Here is an 18,617-nt window from a genome sequence, read left to right as displayed (position 1 = left end):
TGTAATTGTTATTTTTTGCATAATGTTCAATATCTGTAAATATCACCAGAATAACTATCCCTTTTTCCAGAGAATTGAGTTCTGGTCAGGTTGAAAAACCCTTCTGAAGCAGCATTTTACATGAAGTGGCTGCTCAATGTTGAACTTGCACCTGAAAAATGACACCTCTTAGCCTTTACAAGTGAATCACTGATAGATGTGCAAACTTTTCTCGTGGGTAATCTTTATATATAGATAGGTTTCTCAGCATATGAATGCAGAATCTGGAGGTGAGAGGAAAAAATGATGGTGTTTGAAGAGCTTTGGTTTCAATTAGATTAAGAACCACCCCAACAACACTGGGTAATAAAGAGTAAAGAAAATAATCGAGACATAAATGAGTTGCTACTTATGCTGCTGATAAAGAATCATAAATAATATTTCATTGCCACCATGCTTTTAGGTAAACAACAGTTATATAGTACATTTTGGCACTTTTTAACTACGGACATCCCTAGTTCTGTAACTGGACCCTTTGGCGGGCCGTTTCTGGCCCGGGGGCCGCGTGTTAGACGCCCCTGCTTTAGAGAGTCATTTTTATTTTCTGCATTGTTGGTGAAGTTCTATTTTCATTTGAATATTTGTTTACGATCAGGTAAAAATAACTCCCATTATTATGGGAGTAACACATTTACATATATTTACTTGAACAGAGATGTTTTCTGATGACAAGATGCACAAAAACTATTTTAATCCCTTATATAATCACTATGACTCTATTCTTATATAATCACATCTTTTAAAAACTAGCTGACAGTCAAAAGATATGTGTGCTTCTCTGACGTTGTGATAACACCAGGTTAGTGTCTGACATTGCCGTTAATGATCAAAGACGCACTTTGCATAATTCTGCAGGACTGACGCATGAACTCGGCTTGCTTGTTTCAGAGACGACACCCATACTCCAGGAACGGAGCTATAATTAGAAAGCCTCTGCTTTCTCACAGTTAGCCTCCATCCTTTACTTTCTTTGTTCTTGACGGCAGAGAGGACGGAGAATGAGGAGCGGGAGGGAGGGAGGAAAGGGGATTTGAAAATACTTAGTGACTGAGAAGATTATTTTGTTTATCACATAGCCGTAAATCAACAGCGAGAGGGCCCTCAGCAATGTGAGCACATCTCAAGCTGTGTCTTCGGAGAGCACGTAGTATCACCAGAGACACCCCCGCCCCCTCCTCATGGGAGGTGCTATAGGAGTATCTGATCCCCCACCAGCAGGCTGACGCACAGTCTCCTGCCCACAGCTGTTCCTCTGCTGAATGCAGACTCTCACCGTCCCCCCATACAGACCTCTCTACACCCCTATATGAACCGATGAACTCTCTGACTCCCATCCAAACAGTCACTTGATAAGCTACAGTGTTTGACGCCTTGCTGCACAGAGACTCAGAAAAACAGAAGTGTGTGTGTGTGTGTGTGTGTGTGTGTGTGTGTGTGTGTGTGTGTGTGTGTGTGCGTGTGTGTGTTGCTAAAGAGGCAGGTGTAAACATCATTACTGCAGTTAAAGGGAGATGTAACAGACTGAATAAAGTGTGATCAAAGGCTTGTTGGCAATTTGACAAACTCAAAATCAAGACAGCCTGTTAGCAGATGAATGTGGGATAATTTGGCCATAACAAGCAATCAGTGGTCCACAATATGACAGCTAACATCTAGGGCTTAAGTGGTGCATCAACGTAATCGACATCATCCATTAAAGAGGCCCTGTTGTGCTCATTTTTGGGATCATATTTGTATTTTGGGACTTTACTTAAATATGTTCACATGTTTTAATGTTCAAAAAACACATCTCATACTGCCCTTTACTGCAGCACCTCAGTCTGAAACAATCAATGCCCAGAAGACACATAAAAAGACCTTGGAGAGAGATCGTTGCAGAGTTTTTAGCGTATACACCTCCTCCGTCAGAAGTGGTCACACAACATGCCGTACACCAGGATTGCTCAGTGATGTATGACGTCATATGCAAAGAAGCTATGAAGCTCTACATACAGCGCAGAGGAAAGGCTTCAGGCTAACAGAAAATACTTTTAAAAATAGATATAGATCTGAATATAGAATATCACCAGCGTTATATATAAAGTTTTATGACAGTTTGGTCAAACAGCGCAGTGACGGTGTAAGTAGGAAGTAGGAAAACTGTCAGTTTTGACAGGTGTAATGAGCGGAGCAGTCAGCTGACAGCCTCACTGACGACAACAAGATCTGTCAGACTTCACAACTCTTTTAGCTTTGTTACTAGCAGCACTGTTTTCAGTGGTGAGCAGCTTCAATAAGCAGGAGGAGGGGATCCTGCTGATTGGACGGCTGAGGAGGAACTACAGTGCATCTCTAATAGAATATCTGGCTCCTGTCTGGGCTAATAAAACTAAAATGGCTGTCTGTGGAAATGAAGACAGTCTGATTGGATTTCTCTGGATTAATCCCTCGAGGAGAGTCCAAGGCGTGTAACTGCCTGAAACACACACACACACATGCACACAAAAGACTGACAATTACCACCAGTGCTTCTAATGAAACTGTGTGTGTTCTCTGCTCCATAAAGCAGGACAGCGCTGGTAGAGTGGAATACTAAACACTATAAAAACACTATTTAGCCTCACAGAAACAAAACCGCTGGGAAGCAAAGTTCCCCTCTTGCTCGCTGCATGCTTAATAAGACCTCCAGTAAATGAATGCAAATTTTAGTTGATATTTGGCATGTTTTACTTGCAGATGCCTTCTGAATACACAACATGAATACACGAGTTACACTGATGCGGGTTTCATTAAGCCAGCACTGATATATATTTTATTTTAGCATCTTTCAAAATGGATTTGATCATTAGCAGGGTGTAAAAACAAGCAAAGATTGCAGTAAGGAGTTTAAATATTACTTCAGTCTTTTCCAGACTGCCATGAATCAAAGTGTTAGTTTTGAAGATTGGCATAAGAGGAAATAATGTATCAATCTTCTTAGTTTCTTGAGACTCTAACACTAAAGCATCACAACTTTTAAACTGTCCTAAAACTGTCCTATAACATTTATATTTATATTTACATTTAATTCAGTAATGATTAAATCCACATTCTTTTTGACTTTTCTTAAATCCAAGAGCATAAAACACAAATCAAACAAATCAAATATATTCCCATATATACCCCCCTGAAAACTAGTATTGTATTGTTTTTTTCCCAAAGTACATTTGTGTGTAGTTAAGGCCCACAGGAGGTCCAGCAGCAGTATCAGTGGAGGCTGATGGGGACTAACTGGTTGTGTCATATTGGTTATAGTATTACAGAAAATATAGTGAAAACTGTTTATTTCACAAGAATAAAACTGTTAACAGTAACATTTTTGAGAAAAATAAATGCATTGTAGACAGTGAAAATATAAAAGTTATATCAGGTATTTGGCTGTTTGAGTCAAATAAACACTCCTGTCTATATTTTGAGACATTTGGCATTTTGACACATAAATCAATCATAGCCCTCCAACTTTTGACACTCATCTGGGGTTCCTCCTGTAACTGACTTCCACTGAAAACTTAACCAGAAGAAGCCCCTGACTGCGGTCATGTTGTTGTCGAAACTCTTCCATTACAAACTGCAGCCTGATCGCACTGAAGTCTGCCATTTCGGAGGAATCCTTTAAAGCTACGTGTCCGCTCCCATTCCTGTTTAACTGGAGGACCTAATGGAGTGAAAATGATGGCAGCGCTCTGCTGTTTAGGACTATCTGCTCAACATTTTCAATTTGTGTTTTACTGTCCTCTCCTCTCTTCCACTCCTGCTTTTATGTCCCTCTTCCATCTCTCTCTTTATGTTTGGGTAGCTGCTATTTGCTCTAGTTTTTTTTTTTACTACAGTATAAATGTCCAGAGTGAGACAGTGTTTGATGTTTCCAGTCAAGACTCTACTTTTGCTTCTGCTGAACACCTGAAAAGAAGTGGTAGGTTTGATTTTTTGCAGTCATCTGGAGGCCACTGAATACTAGAAAGCAGTTTTTGATGACAAACGAATAAATGACGACTGAAAAACTTGCATGAAACTTTCATCTGGATGTTTTCTCACGCTGCTTTTGAAACTCTGAAATGGGGCGAACTAATAGCAGATGGAACTTTTTAACTATTTATCCCTCTATAACTGAAAAATAACATTGGATTTGATCATTTTTATCACTCCGCTTGCATTTTGCATCAATTTAGTTGGAGAATTGAGCTGAAACATAAATAGCATGAAAGCAAATAGGACATTTGGATCAATACAGACTTTAAGATTCTTCAAAAAAGGACAAATCTGCATTTCTAAGGCTTAATGACAATATAGTCTCTATTGCCCCAAACACAGGTTTTTCAGAGGCACTTTAAAATTCATCGAAAAGATGGTTGCACAAAAACTGATTTTCTTCTGTAACAAATTACGATAACCATTGCGCAAAAAAAGTTAAAAAGGTAAAAGAAAATTTCATGAAAACTAGCACTAAAAAAGGGAAAAAAATCACTAAAAAAATAAAATGACCTGAAAAAAATTATAAAAATTTTAAATATCATATATATACTATATATTCCGTAGCATAATTTTCAATATAAAAATTGTAATCATCAATGAAGTTTTTGAGATGTTTTTCGCTCTTTAAAAAAATATTTCTAAGACAATTGATGTTTCAAAAGGTTCAGCTGAATTTTTCTTTTTCTTTTTTTTTTGGGTGGCTTAAATACATTTTGCTGCAGCACCTTCCACAGCAGTGAATAGTTAGCTTCAGTGTTTTGACCACAGTGTTTGAATATATATCTTTAAATGTTACAGTTAGGATTGAAAATGACAGAACAGAAAGAAACATGCTAATTTAACATACAGTATCTCCGTAATTGAAAACAATTGCAAGTTTTCTACACAGAAGTGACTTTCCTTGCTGGCATGAGGTTACGAGTATTTGGTCTTTCATTGCTATTCTGTTGCTAGGGTGACAGCTTCGGCCCCTGTTTACTTCCTGTCGGCTACTGCATTAACAAACTTTCCAACAGGAAGTACACTTGGACTCATATAGAAGTTTTGTGATGACAAGTTTGACTTTATCGGCCGTGGACACTTGTGGCTCTGAATGGAACCGTTTAAAAAAAGAAAGTCACCATTATCAGATGTTATTAGTTCAAGAAAAACAACTGATGCAGTGAAAATCACAAAAATCACGATCACATCCTGTCATCCGCTCTCATCACCTCATCACTTCATATTCTTAACTGTCCAAGCTCTCTTCAGCTCTTCCCATGCTGCCTTCCTCTCCTCCTCGTCTCCCTCTTTAGGAAACTCTGCATGCTCTTCATCGAGCCACTCTTCCTCCATTTACTGCCTCCTCTATTCACTCCCTTCCACTCTCGCTCACTTTAACAATCTGTTTAGCTCCCTCCACTTTTCTCCTATTCACTCCCACCTTCTCTTCCTCTCTCTCCATCTCGTCGTCTATTCTTCCTCTACCTCGTTCTGTCTCCCCGGCCGGCTAACGGAGCGTGAGATTGGCTAATTAACGGCTGCCTGTCGGCCCTGCAAAGACAGCTGGGTAATTTGGTGACAGTGGAGAGGAGGGAGGGTGGAGGAAATGAGGAGTGGAGGAGCCAAAAGAGGAGAGAAGGCCGTGTCGTTAAACTTACCACACAGAGAGTTATTTTAAAATATGGTTCATGTGGCCAGGTGTTTGGTAAGTAAATCCTGTGTGCATTAAACAAACAAAACTGTTGTTATTCTCCTCATTAAACTGTACGGATGTTATTTGCAGCCATTATTGCATGACACAGTGGGAGAGCACACCTAACAAACAACAGCAAAGATCTTGGAAAATGATGATGCAGGCAAAACTGAATACGGTCCATATAACAATGACAACTGACAGACTTTTTAAAATTGGCTTCATTAGGTTAAATTGTTTAAAGCTGTTTCTAATTCATTTTTGGGCAAGTTGGGGGCAGCGAGACAAGCTATAAACACAATTTTGACATATTACCACCTTACAAAGTCATAACAATTAGGAAAAAAAAATGTTTACAAACAATTCTCTATACAGCATCATTCATTTGGAGTCTTGTTGGCGGCCACAAGATGAAATCATGTCCAAAAGTTATTCTCCTTATTGTTCTGTTTTGGCCAATAGTAGGAAAATATCCAGATCTTTAGCTGCTAAATGCTCCATTGTGTTCACCAGCTAGTTGCTAACTTTGCCCATCTGCTGTTTAATGCTAGGCAGGTCGAAAGCAATCACTTGATACGAGGCTTTTTGCCTAAAACTGCATGCTGCAGCTGGAAATAATGCTGTTGAGAACATTGGGACTTAACCAAAAAAGTAAATGTGCCGTAACACAAAACAATGAGCTACAAGAAGCAGAAGGAGCCTCAGAGCTGAGGAGAGCTGCAGTGTTGGCTGGAGTGACCCCTTTTTACATTTCGAATAGCCATTTAATCTATTGATTATGTAAAATACATTGATTAGGACTTTAAAACTATACTTGTTTCATTAAGGAAAAGTAACTTAAAGTACGGAGCCGACGGAAGCTGTTTTTTTTGTGCTTTGATTATGAGTAACACAGAAATGTCGGCAGATTTTTTTTTACATCATTATGTAAGAGTTTGTGCAAGATCTGAGGTCAATTAACGCCTGCTATACACTAGAGGACTTTGAAAAGACTCTAAAAAGGCTTTTAAAAAAGACTAAAGTCTGACAGCCTCCCACATCTAAAGACGATGTGAGTTTCTGGTATCACACTGTAAGATTTTGCAAAGACTGAAGATCTTGGAGGGTCACTATTTGCAAGACCACAACCAGCTTCCTTTTAAGATTATCCCCAAGCTGCTTCTGGAAAATACTACATCAAACTTCCTTAAAAAATACGAAATTTAATTTCTTTGGAATTGTCAAACAAATGCAATTAAATTCAAATGAACTGGTGATTTATTCAAGTTTCATTACAATCCCTCTCCTGACAAACATAAATTTTAAATTCCTTTCCTTAAACACTTACCTCTGCAGCATGTTATGTAAAGTTAAGGATTTACAAAAGGACTAAATGATGTCAAAACACCACCGAGAACACAACATGATAATCTAACGCATTTGCACTATTGTACTGGTGATCAAAACGTGCTTTTCCAGCCGTCACTCTTTGCAAAACAGAGGTTCAAATGTGTGTTCACATAGTAAAGATCATACCTCCCCACCTTTTATTCAGAGCTGCTTTCCAGGAAGGTATGAAACAAAACAAACAGCAAATTCCTCGATTACATCATAGTATTAAAGAGCATACTGATACAAACTATTTGAGAACAGGATGTCTTAAAATGGAAAACACAAAAACTTTAGTTCACTTGATTAGTCCCTTTGACATCATTTTCACACTGAGTCTAAACTGAATCAGCCTGATCGACACTTGACAATTTGTGCCTTATTTTCCGACGTTAAAAAGAGCGTCTTTGTGTGAGCAAGTGAAGTACAAAGCTTTATTTTCTCCCCAGAGGATCAGAGAGGTATGCAGTTATTTTAACAAAAGAATTTCAAAGCAGAGAAAGAAATCAGCTGTCATAGTTTCAGCGCTTCAAAAAGGAGGGAAAAATATCTCTAATGGTGATGTCATCTCACCGCCACCAATTTTAAATATGCAGCATCTCGACGACACACGCTGCCGTGACTGCAATAACATGCCAGTCATTCCAGCAGTAATGGATGCTATGAGTCCGCAAGCAGAAGCACGCTGAGAAACACTTCAAAGCAAAACAATGCGGGGTCAAAAACACAGTCGCTCAGAGACAAACACACTTGTGTGTTAATCTAAGCTAAAAATTGATCAGGAAATCAGCACAAACACAAAGCGATTGCAGCGATCGCAAACTGGGGGAGACAAGAACAGCCGGTGCTCACTAAATGAGATAGATTTGACATATATATCCACATTTAATTCTGATGTCAATACCGTCAGTGGTTGGAAATCTCCAGACAGGAAGTGATGAAAGACAAAACTGTGATTGAAGTCTCAAAGTGAATTGAAAACTACTGATCATGTCTGTAGCTCTCTCAGGCACACACCCACTGGATTGCCTACCAGCTGCTGTCTGGGATTATCAATGTGTGAAACTGCTAAGTGCAACTCAAACATCAACAAGATTTAAAGTCTAAAGCCTAACAAGAAGTCTCTCAAAGCTCCTTTTTCATCACAACCAAAATTATGTGAGTCTTGGATGAAACAACAGTGTACAGATGATTTAATTGTTCTTGAAGCCTTTAAGTGTAACTTCTGTATTTTTGAACAAATATTTTCCTATGTGTTTATTGGATTCAAGCATTTTTAAAATGGTCCAATATTACCAAAGCGCTGCAGCCGGCAGCCATGAAACAGGCTGCTATTTGACCTCTTTGGACAATTATGCACTGTTAGTTAATGTCCATGAAAAGTGCTTATTTTTGTCACTGACAGGCAGGATTGTTATTATAGGTATATGACAAAATTGTGAAATGATCCCTTCAGAGATGGACCTTTTTGTTAAAGAGTAGGATCCTTTTTGTTTAGAACCAGCCCCAAAGTTGCCACGGCCAAATCCACCAGACTACACTGAAATAAAAATGTATCATCATCAAGCACACTTAGTTCTTCTTTCCACTGTTCCAACAATCCCCAACTCTGTTTTGGTTTAAATAAATGATTGAAATAAATTAAATCTGGCTTATTACTGGACTTTTGATTTTTTTTATAAATGACTGTTCGCATTCGTCAGACACAAAAGCATGGGAAATGAGGGGCCAGAATAAAAAATATCAAACTTACCCTTCAATAAGACATGAATCTACAGCCCTAAGGCAGCTCTGTGAGAGTGTACTCAGCAGACTAACCCAGTGACCCAAAGAACAACAGCTCTATCCCCAGAGCATCACTGCTAGTGAGGCTGAACCTGAAAAAGCTGCAGCACAATGAAAAACCTGGTGTGGCTCTGAAAGAGATAAATGATCATATTGCAGTTATTAGTTTCAGCTTTTCTGTCTCTGATCTGTAATCCTCGCAAAGGGTTCATGTAAAGTCACACTCTCACACACACACACGGTTAAGTATTTTCCAGAGGGTAGTCAATACACTAATAAAAGGCAGCGCGGTAAATACGATCACTGACTGACTAAGCAGTGAGAGATAATGAGGGAGATTTTGTGTGTGAGTGTGTTTCACCATGCCCATCGTAAAAACAAGCTCCAACAGGAGAGCTGTTTTCAGCTATCCCTGAGGAATGTGTTACACACACACACGCACGCACACACACACACACACACACAGAAGCTGTTGCTCAACCTTCCTTAGTGATATCCTGAATCTCCCTTCCTGTATTACTGTACCAGAACAATGAGTTACAAAGGTCGGCTGGTAACTAATCAAACAATCATCGTCATAAAAAACCACACGCTGTATGACACAGCTTATATTACTCTGGAATAACTGTATTGACCTACAGTCTGAACACCAGCATGCTGTCACGCCCTACAAAATATCGTTTCACCTTGTTTGTCTGTGCACATGTGAGTAGGAACACCTGAGGAAGTGAAGGTCTGGCTCTTGTCCAAACTTCACCAACGTAAGCACCACACCTTTGTTGACACGTCACTCGATACCAGTTTGCTAATTGGTCCATTACTGAACGTTTTACCCGTGTGTCATTCAGACTTGTGACACTGACAGCGAGTCAGTTAACGGCGGAGGATAAGGCTGCTGATATCATGTATTTTTTCATTGTCAAAGATCAAAACTTAATAATTTGCATTAAGTAGCCAGAGCTCAGTATGACTCATATCTCTGTGCCAAAGAGCTCCATTGTTGTCCAAAAACTATTAGAAACACATGTTCTTTTATTACCATAAACCTAAGCAGTGTAATTTATTATGAGTGAGTCCCACATGCACCATCTTGCTGCTCAAAATACTCACTGCAGCACCAAATATGTATTAATCCACAGCTAAAAATAGTCCCAACTTCTTTTGACAGTCTACGTTCCTAAAAACTAGCACTTTTAGCCAGTTAGTTACAGTTAACCTTGGAACATGATGACTCACGTCACACACACCATGAAAAAACACGAGTCACAGTGACTGTACAGGAAAACACAACATTGCTATTGGGACATTGTTCCCATCCTCTTCCCCACAGGCCACCACTGTAAAAGAGACGACTGTAAAACTGCTCACAGGACATCTCGAACTGTGAAAGGGTCAATTATTACTCTCTCTATAAAGGATTTTTGAGCCACAGTGGCTTTACACTTATAAAACTTTCCTCAAACCAAGAAAAGCAATTTAAAATCATCACAATTTAAAGTCTGTGAGGTGAGTGGGGATTCACGGGCGGGGCCAGTGGGGGAAACACTACTGGGGCATGGTCACTGGGCCACATAAGACTCAATGAGTCAATGGAGCTCTGCACTAAAAGGAAAGATGTCTTGTATTTCACAACACATCATTAATCAATTTGTACATTTTACTTACTGTAAAGAAAGAAAGAAGAAAGAAACTAAATTTGGCACTATAAGTGGGTGACTATAATATCAATATAAGGACGAGGGGTGATGTTAACTGTATTAATGTTAAGTTATGATGTTGACCTTCAGACAGTGACGCAGTAACAGAAATAAATACCAACAGAGTGGACCATGCAAGCCCATTAAAAACCCCTTAAAAAGCCCCTTAAAAGCCCTTTGAAACCTGAGCAAATTGGCTTGATTTCTTTCAACAACACAAGAAAAAGGGCATGATAACAAAAGAAATGACCCCAAAACTAGCAAGAAATTAGTAAAAAGTTACAAGATAATAATCTGAAAATTTAGGAATAAAAATAAAAATAAAAAAGAACGAAAAAAAACAAACAAAAAAAACTGTAACATAATTTTAAATATATAATTTTGGTAATTATATGGTTTTTCCCTAGACGTTTTACCCTAGCTTTATTAAAATAATTTTTACAAATTGACTTATTTCTTGCATTTTGTGGAACATTTCTTAACAAGTTGGTCATTGCCTTTTGGTCATCACACCAATTTTCTCAAGGTTCAAAGGTTTATGTATGTACCAAAAAAGTGATGTTGATCCAGCTTTTTTAAGGGTAAAAAGCTGGTATATGACAACTAATGAAATCTCTAAAAACAATGTGCTTATTGCCACACTTGCACTGCCAGTGATAAAAATACTAATAATACAATATATTTAAGCGTACGACATCAGTCTTTCCCTCCCTTCTTCTCATAGAGAACACGTCCATGCGTAACTTCTTCATCAGCTGTGATGCTGAGGGGGGATTTGTTCCCATGGTGCAGCTGTCTGTGAGAGCACGCTCCACAACCACCAACCCACCGATCCCCGCAGCGCTCCACTGCTGCGAGTAAACATTTATGTTTATGTATGTGCATACATTACATGCACACATACATTCCTGTGAAAGCGCAGGTGCTAAGAAACATGTTCGCATATGTTCAGACACTACAGGAAGTGGTATTCCGCTCTGCTTGCAAAAATAAGTTATAAACAATCGAACCCTCACTCACACATGAGCTCTGTGATGTGTTTTATCTGCTCATGATGAGGATGCACTATAGAAAACACATGTTGGACTGTAAAGAACGATGCATAAAGAGGAAGAGACGGAGAGAGATGGTGACAGATGGGCAGAGGGAGGTGGTGAGCGATTTGTGACGTCATGCGATAAGTTAAAAAGGATGGAGTGATGAGGAAGAGGAGGGAGGACAGACGATGGAAGGATGTTTAGAGGGAGGAAAGGAGGGGGACAGGAGAATAAATATGGGGAAATAGTTGTGAGTTGTGACACTGCAGATGGTTAGTTTCTAAGAAGGGAAGGAGTGGTGGAGGCTGACGGCATCAAACATTTTTATTCTATAGTGGAATGTAATATGTACATTCATTTAGCTGTATGATTTTTGATGTATTTACATATTTCCATTCTTTTTTTTTTACTTTAGGGCATTTAATTGAATACGATACAAACTTTTATTGTCACTTTATACTGAAAATATAGTATTTCCAGCAATCTGCAATATAATTATCAAAATCTGTTGCTCTGGATCGAGGTAGATGCTGACATTTTTTCAGCATTCCTTTTAAACTCCTGTGAAATGGTACTCATTTTAACTATTCATGTGACTGGGACAGTTAAAAACAAAAGGGTTATCCGGAGCACTGCGCTGTGGGACTGACAGATTGCACTCTGGGCACTCCGTCTGGGGAGCCAGAGCAGCAGCGCACCAAACCGAGTGCATGTGTGATGTTCGCTGATTAACGTAGAAATACAACGCTCTGTTTCTTCAAAAAACAGCTCTCTCATTTTGGTGTAGAGCGTCAGATTAGATCTACCAACGCAACCACTACTAACGTGCTAACTGGCTAAGTGCTAGTTATTTTCCACATGATTGTATGTTCAGTGTTATTTCAGCACTTTGCTATAGTGTGTATTTCACTGAATATTCAAAGCCTGTTATACATAAATATGCAGTTCAATTATGAATAATCCTTGGGACGGGGCCATTTTTCCAGGCCTAGGACAGTTTTTTTTTGTGATAGTGGGATGGGACAGCAGTGATAATCCATTACCGTGTCACCCTCTAGATCAGTGGTTCCCAACTGGGGCTGGAAATTCACTATTTTATTTCTGTTTTGATAATATTAAGATCATATATAAATTTGAAAGGTAATAGCTAAAGGTCCGGTGTGTAGGTTTAATGGCATCTAGCAGTGAGGTTGCAGAAGTCAAACTTCCTCTGTTGCAAAAACCTCTTCACCAGAACAGTCCTATTTAGAGCCTGAGTTTGGTTTGTTTGCTCTGGGCCACTGTAGAAACAACATGGTGGACTCTGTGGAAGAGCATCCATTATGTAGATATAAATAGCTCATTCTAAGGTAACCAAAACAAAATGATTCCTATCTTCAGGTGATTATAAACAAATGAAAATACAGTTATGAATATCATATTCCATTTATGCCAACAGATGGCCCTAAATCCCACACAAGATAGAAATGTTATTATAATCTACAGCAAAATAACTACCCAGTATTTTAAGCTGCAAACACACCCCCACAAAAGACAGTGAAAGAATTAACAGGCTAGTTTGTGTGTGTGTGTGTGTGTGTGTGTGTGTTAACAAGAGTGAGAGAAAGAGGGTCTATTTCATCTTTACAACCATTTGAAATACAGGAGTCACATTATTCTTATTAGTAGTGCAGCTGACAGGTTGGCAGGTGAAGAACGCTGCAGAAGTACAAAGTGTGTATGTGTGTGAGTGTGTGTGTTACGGCTGCATTTCTTGATGGAAGTGTGTAAAAAAAAAAAAAGCAGCAGAGAACTCAAGAGAAAAACAGAACAGATAGAGATATAAATATGAGTGATCTACCTGTGTTTGTGCCAGTCTTCGGGGAGGATCCGGAGACCCTGAGCGAGCACTCCATCTTGGCGGTTTCCCACGGATACACACTGGTGGTGTCTGATTGGATGGCGACGGAGAAGGACGGGCCTGCAACAGCAAACACACCACCTCGAATAAGCTTCATTTAAAAAAACACAACAACAAACATTTGACACAGATGGCAAACATCACAGAAACTCAAGTGAGATCAAAAGGATTCATTTAAACACAGACTGCTATTAAACCTACAGATACTATAATTCTGCATGCAGGTCTCTGAGGATGGGAGCAGAAAATGGTGTTTGGATGGTAAACACTGCTTTAAAGCCACAGTGAGCGATTTCTCTGATATGCTGATATCAACAAGAACAAGCAGTTGTGGTGTAGATGAAAAGAGAGGAGGAAAAATAGAAAGCTTCTACGGTGCAAATACATTAAAAATACACTATTTATCAGCAATTCTATAAAAAGCATACATGCAGTCAACAATGCAGATAAAAAAAAAATCTCGTCACATTTTTTGGAGAGTTGAAAGTAGAACTGACTGCTGCAAAGCTGATCACGCCCATTTCAATGATGTCATACTTTCACTTATAAAATACAGTTTTCAGGACATTTTTATTATTATTTTGAAGTAATTTTCCCTCCCTACCCTTTCCAGTTCTGACATAGAGAAATGAAAAAAGAAATGTTTTGGAAACCTGGATTTAAAAAATGCTGACAGAGTATTTTACATTCGGTCTTGCTACTTTTGCTTAGGTATAAATTAGAGTACTTCCTCCCTCTCTGCTGCTATCCAACAAAGTATTAGTTCTCTGGAGGGTTTTTGCTGCTGAGAGCTTTGGGCTTTGCTCAGGTTCTGTTTTGCTCATTTTCAAATATTAAAACATAATTTCTCTGCTTGCATGTCGAGTGGATACTCAGTCCCAGTGGGACGAGTGACAGAGACGGCCAATATCTTGCATTAGCATATTGGACAGACCAATAACAAAGTTATGGCTGCTTTAACAGGCCGACTGAATAATTGAAATGGACAGTCAGTGTGGGCCAGTGGTTAAGACTAAGCCCCAAACATGACTAAATAAAGATTTTTGGTTCTCGAATCCTCACAATATATGTATAGTCAGTGTATTACACTGCAACTACAGAACTGTTCTGTGTAGTGATTTTGATTTTATGTGACATTTGTAAAACCACATGCATTTGACACTCAGGGGCCAGTGAGTCAGAGCTGAAACAGTATTTTTTTTGTTAATTTAGTTATGGAAACATGTTAATAAAATAAAGTTAAATTGTAGTTATATTAGATCACACCTTATGTGCAGTTGTGCCCCAATAAAAAATGAACATAAGAAATGTTTTCCCAGATCTAGTGATCGCATGGATTACTTGAGGGAGGATCAAATCCTCGTGGGGCTTATATCTATCGTTGCTGCATGGCAGCAGCAATAAAAATGCACAGCACTACATGCGATTCATTATACTTATTTTCAAAACAGGTGAGAGAGAGCCCAAGAACCCGACCGCCGACTCCGTCAACGTCAGGCGAGTGAAAGCTCAGTGTGAGTTTGGCAGCTTAAGAGCAACTGTGACACACTTTGTAATGTTAATGGAGAAAGCAAATAGTTGTGTTATACACACGTGAAAACATTTTAAATATGTAGGCTAAAGCTTAAAAAAATAAATAAATACGGTTCCGTCATTAGAGCCAGTAATCAAGAAATTGATTACTCACACCTATACTGGTTTCAAGGTATACTGTGGTATTAAAATTGACAATGATCATATTGTGTACATATTAATATGTGTCAATAAATTCTATTTTTGAAAACACTGAAATACAATGTAAAAATTCAGCTCATTTTAGGGAAACTGCCTGTTACATTCTGACTTGAACTATTGTGCTTAACAGACAGGGCTTTTTCACAGCAGACACCTTGACTTGTTAGAGCAGGTGTTACTAATGACATTAACAAAGTGAGTCACGACAGTGTGACAGTGAGACAGCACGCAAACTAAGTAGACACATTAATGTCATCATTTACACCTGTGCTTTCAGCTAAGACACGTCTTCACCGAAGAAAAACAAGCAAAAAAAAAAAACTTTTTTAAATGTATATTTCTTGCCAAAGGTTTGGACTGATGGCGCCGCTTGAGAAAAATTCACATTTCACCACATTAAAAAAAAGGGAAACTTTGACTTGAATGTGGCTTTGGAAGAAACGTTGAGCAGACTTATCCTGATCCAACCAAATGTCAATTTGCTCTGGACTCAAGCGTTGGAGACAGATGGATAGGCGGATGGACAGAAGGGCAGACAAACCTACTGCTGTTCTTGGATACTGCGGTTATCTGGTTATTTGGCCACAGCTCTGTGAGGACATAACTGCTGGCTTAATGTTTGAGAGTGCCTGCAAAATATTAACTCTGACGTTTAAATCCATTCACGTTCCAGTGTCACATTGTTACTTTCACTTTCAAGTCATCTCTGATAACATTTAAGATGTTGTGACAGTTTTCCCCAAGAATGCTGCATGAATCATGCTGTCGCGTAAACAATCTCCTGTAAAATACATGCTCTCTGGCTGCATAAACACCATGTGGATGATATTAAACATCTTCCCTGGGTCTTGGCAGTGGTGAGCTGGAAGTGTATAAATCAGTCTTTTCTTAAGTCTAACAGGAGCGTTCAAGACACACGTGCCCTGTGCCAAAACACATAACTGCTGATTACGTTAGAAAGCATGGAAATGAGAGGTAACTCATTTATGTGTTGATTTCTTCCTTCACTTTTTGTAACTGTAAGTTAACTGTCGTCCTGACACTTTGTCTCTTGGTAGGTTATTTCTTCTCTTGAATGACTGGTCCAAAAGGCGCCAATCCAACTTGCTATGGCTCGCAAGACCCTTCTCCAGAGGTGAGGCGAGCAATCGAGCATGCATGTGCATGTATTAAGGCAGTAAAGCAAATTTACTGCAGCGATTGTCCAAAGTACAGGGTCTACATTACTAAAAGTGTTTTTTGGGCTGTCATGAGAGGAATGTGTTTACTGTAAACTGCTGTGAACGTGTCATGTCGCAAAAACTTTTAGAAAAACTGTTAAACAGTTAACCGCCGAGAATATTTTTGACTGGTTACGCATGTTAGTCAATGGGTTAATTTCGCTACTCTCCAGTTTGCTGCACTTTACACCAACTGGATCTGGTGGGAGCTAGAGATTAGAGGAGTGGATGGTGGACGGCGCGCACTAAGACTGCTTTCAAACGGAGTTTTGTTACAGTGTACACAAAAAAGTCTGTTTCAACGCCCCCCTCTTGTGGTGTTCTTGACATCACAAGTTGAATTTTTTTAAATGCTCCGAGTTCATGACTTTGTGAGCGCGACTTCTCATGTCGTAAACATGAGCTCACATGTTCCACATGTTACTGCGGCTAGCCAGCTGTCTGTCAGCAAAGCCGACACAAAATAAAAGGCAGAACATTTACATCACACAACATGAAATGTCACCACCTCTGAGTGAATCGTGTTTTTGGAACGCAGTGCTAAAGCTCACAGTGTCGATGGAGCGCTGAAATAAAACCAAAGGATATTTGACAGGAGACGGGCTTTCCTTTTTTTCTTAAAAACTAACAAGTTAGTTACCAGTTAATGAGCACTGAGCTATCAAAAGCAAAATGAACTGAATCTGGCATCCCTAGTCAGTTAAACCAATTGCTCCTACAGGCAACACTACAGAATACTGCCTTAAATGTTGATGTATTGTCTTCAATTTCACTGCTGCGAAGCATTTGAAACCACTCAACAGCAATAATGTCTCACTACCTTCCAAGACCAGCAATGAGGAATTCATTGCTTTTTTCCAAACTGAGGACATGTGAGGAATTTTCTTTTTTGTGGGTCTTATTGTTTGCTTATTGGCTGTAATATTTACCCACTGATGTCCATGCACACATTTCCGTGCAAACAATCTAACCAAATTATGTAAACCACTTATGTTGAAGCAAAAACAAAGAGAGAAAACGCCTTAAACAATCACAGTAAGAAGTTTGGGTCAAACCAAAGGGCAGCTCTGCAAAATCTCATGATTTTACAACAGTTGCACAACATGAACTTTGTAGAGTCAGTGTCTGTCTCTCTGGTTAAGTTGAAGAAAAAAGAATAATCAACAGGAATTAACTATAGAAATCAGACCCAGGTCATAAAAATGAAGAATTTTGCAGAGAAATACATGAATTTTGGACTACTTTGAAAGCTATTACAACTTATGAAGGAGGATGTTGGTAAATCTTTACACTGATCTTACACTAGTGGAAACGACATGTTTTTCCACTGGCCACTCCATATTTATGTTACCACCCATCCACAAAATCACTTAAACACTGAATTATTTAAGAGAAAATGTGCTGGTGAGACTTTGGATTTCCATATACGGCATCGTAAAAGATCCCCGTACAGGCAGAAACACCACAACATGTCTGAAACATTCAAGATACAGCTGGAACCTTGGGAGATTTGCCAGTTTGTGGATGTGCTCGTAACACACACACACACACACACACACACGCACACACACGATTGAGTGCACAGAACTTCCGTCCCCTAAGGCGAGTATAAGGGGTTCTTGAAAAATGCTCAGCTTGAAGTTGAACGCTGTCAGTGTGTGTGTTTGTGTGTGCGTGTTGCTCTGTGTGGGGTCAACTCAAAATGTTCAACTTGGATTCACACACTTGAACAATTGAAAGATCACACACACACACATGCGCGCGTGTGCGTGCGCGTGCGGCAAAGAGAAGCAGCGGTGCAGATCTCTGCAGCTGGCTGATTGGCCAAAGGGCTTCACTTTGAAGATGTCCCAGAGAGAGAGGGAGGGAGGGGCGAGAGAGGTAGAGGGAGACAGTGGGGGTGAGAGAGAGTGAAGGATGGTGGAGAGAGAACGGGGGAGGAAAAACGACGAGTGATAGAAAGAGAAAGAGGAAGTAACGCTCAAGGGCTGCTGGCCTCCCCAGAGAGAGATGGAAGATAGTCTTCAGTCCATCTTTCTCTCCTCTGCTGTCATCTTTCTTTCCTTCTGCACCGTCTCTTTGCTCCTTAAAGCTTTTTTCCTGTAATTTTCATTCAGATGGTTTAAAACACTGCAGTCCGTCTCCTGTCAAACATGTATAGCAAAGTAATTT

The 18,617-nt window shown here is 39.4% G+C and overlaps 1 protein-coding gene across 1 annotated transcript in view; it reads right to left on the bottom strand.

Moving 5' to 3' along the window:
* ptgfrnb (prostaglandin F2 receptor inhibitor b) overlaps nucleotides 1-18,617 on the bottom strand; it is a 71,825-nt gene that overhangs the window by 13,944 nt on the left and 39,264 nt on the right. The window contains exon 11 of the mRNA XM_042512948.1: nucleotides 13,432-13,551. Coding sequence (XP_042368882.1) covers nucleotides 13,432-13,551 — 120 coding nt within the window. The remainder of the gene's footprint in view (nucleotides 1-13,431; nucleotides 13,552-18,617) is intronic.

Source organism: Plectropomus leopardus, chromosome 24, assembly GCF_008729295.1.
Source record: "Plectropomus leopardus isolate mb chromosome 24, YSFRI_Pleo_2.0, whole genome shotgun sequence".
NCBI classification, from domain to species: domain Eukaryota; kingdom Metazoa; phylum Chordata; class Actinopteri; order Perciformes; family Serranidae; genus Plectropomus; species Plectropomus leopardus.
Note: the sequence above shows the minus strand (reverse complement) of the source record. Positions and strands in the feature narration are given on the sequence as shown.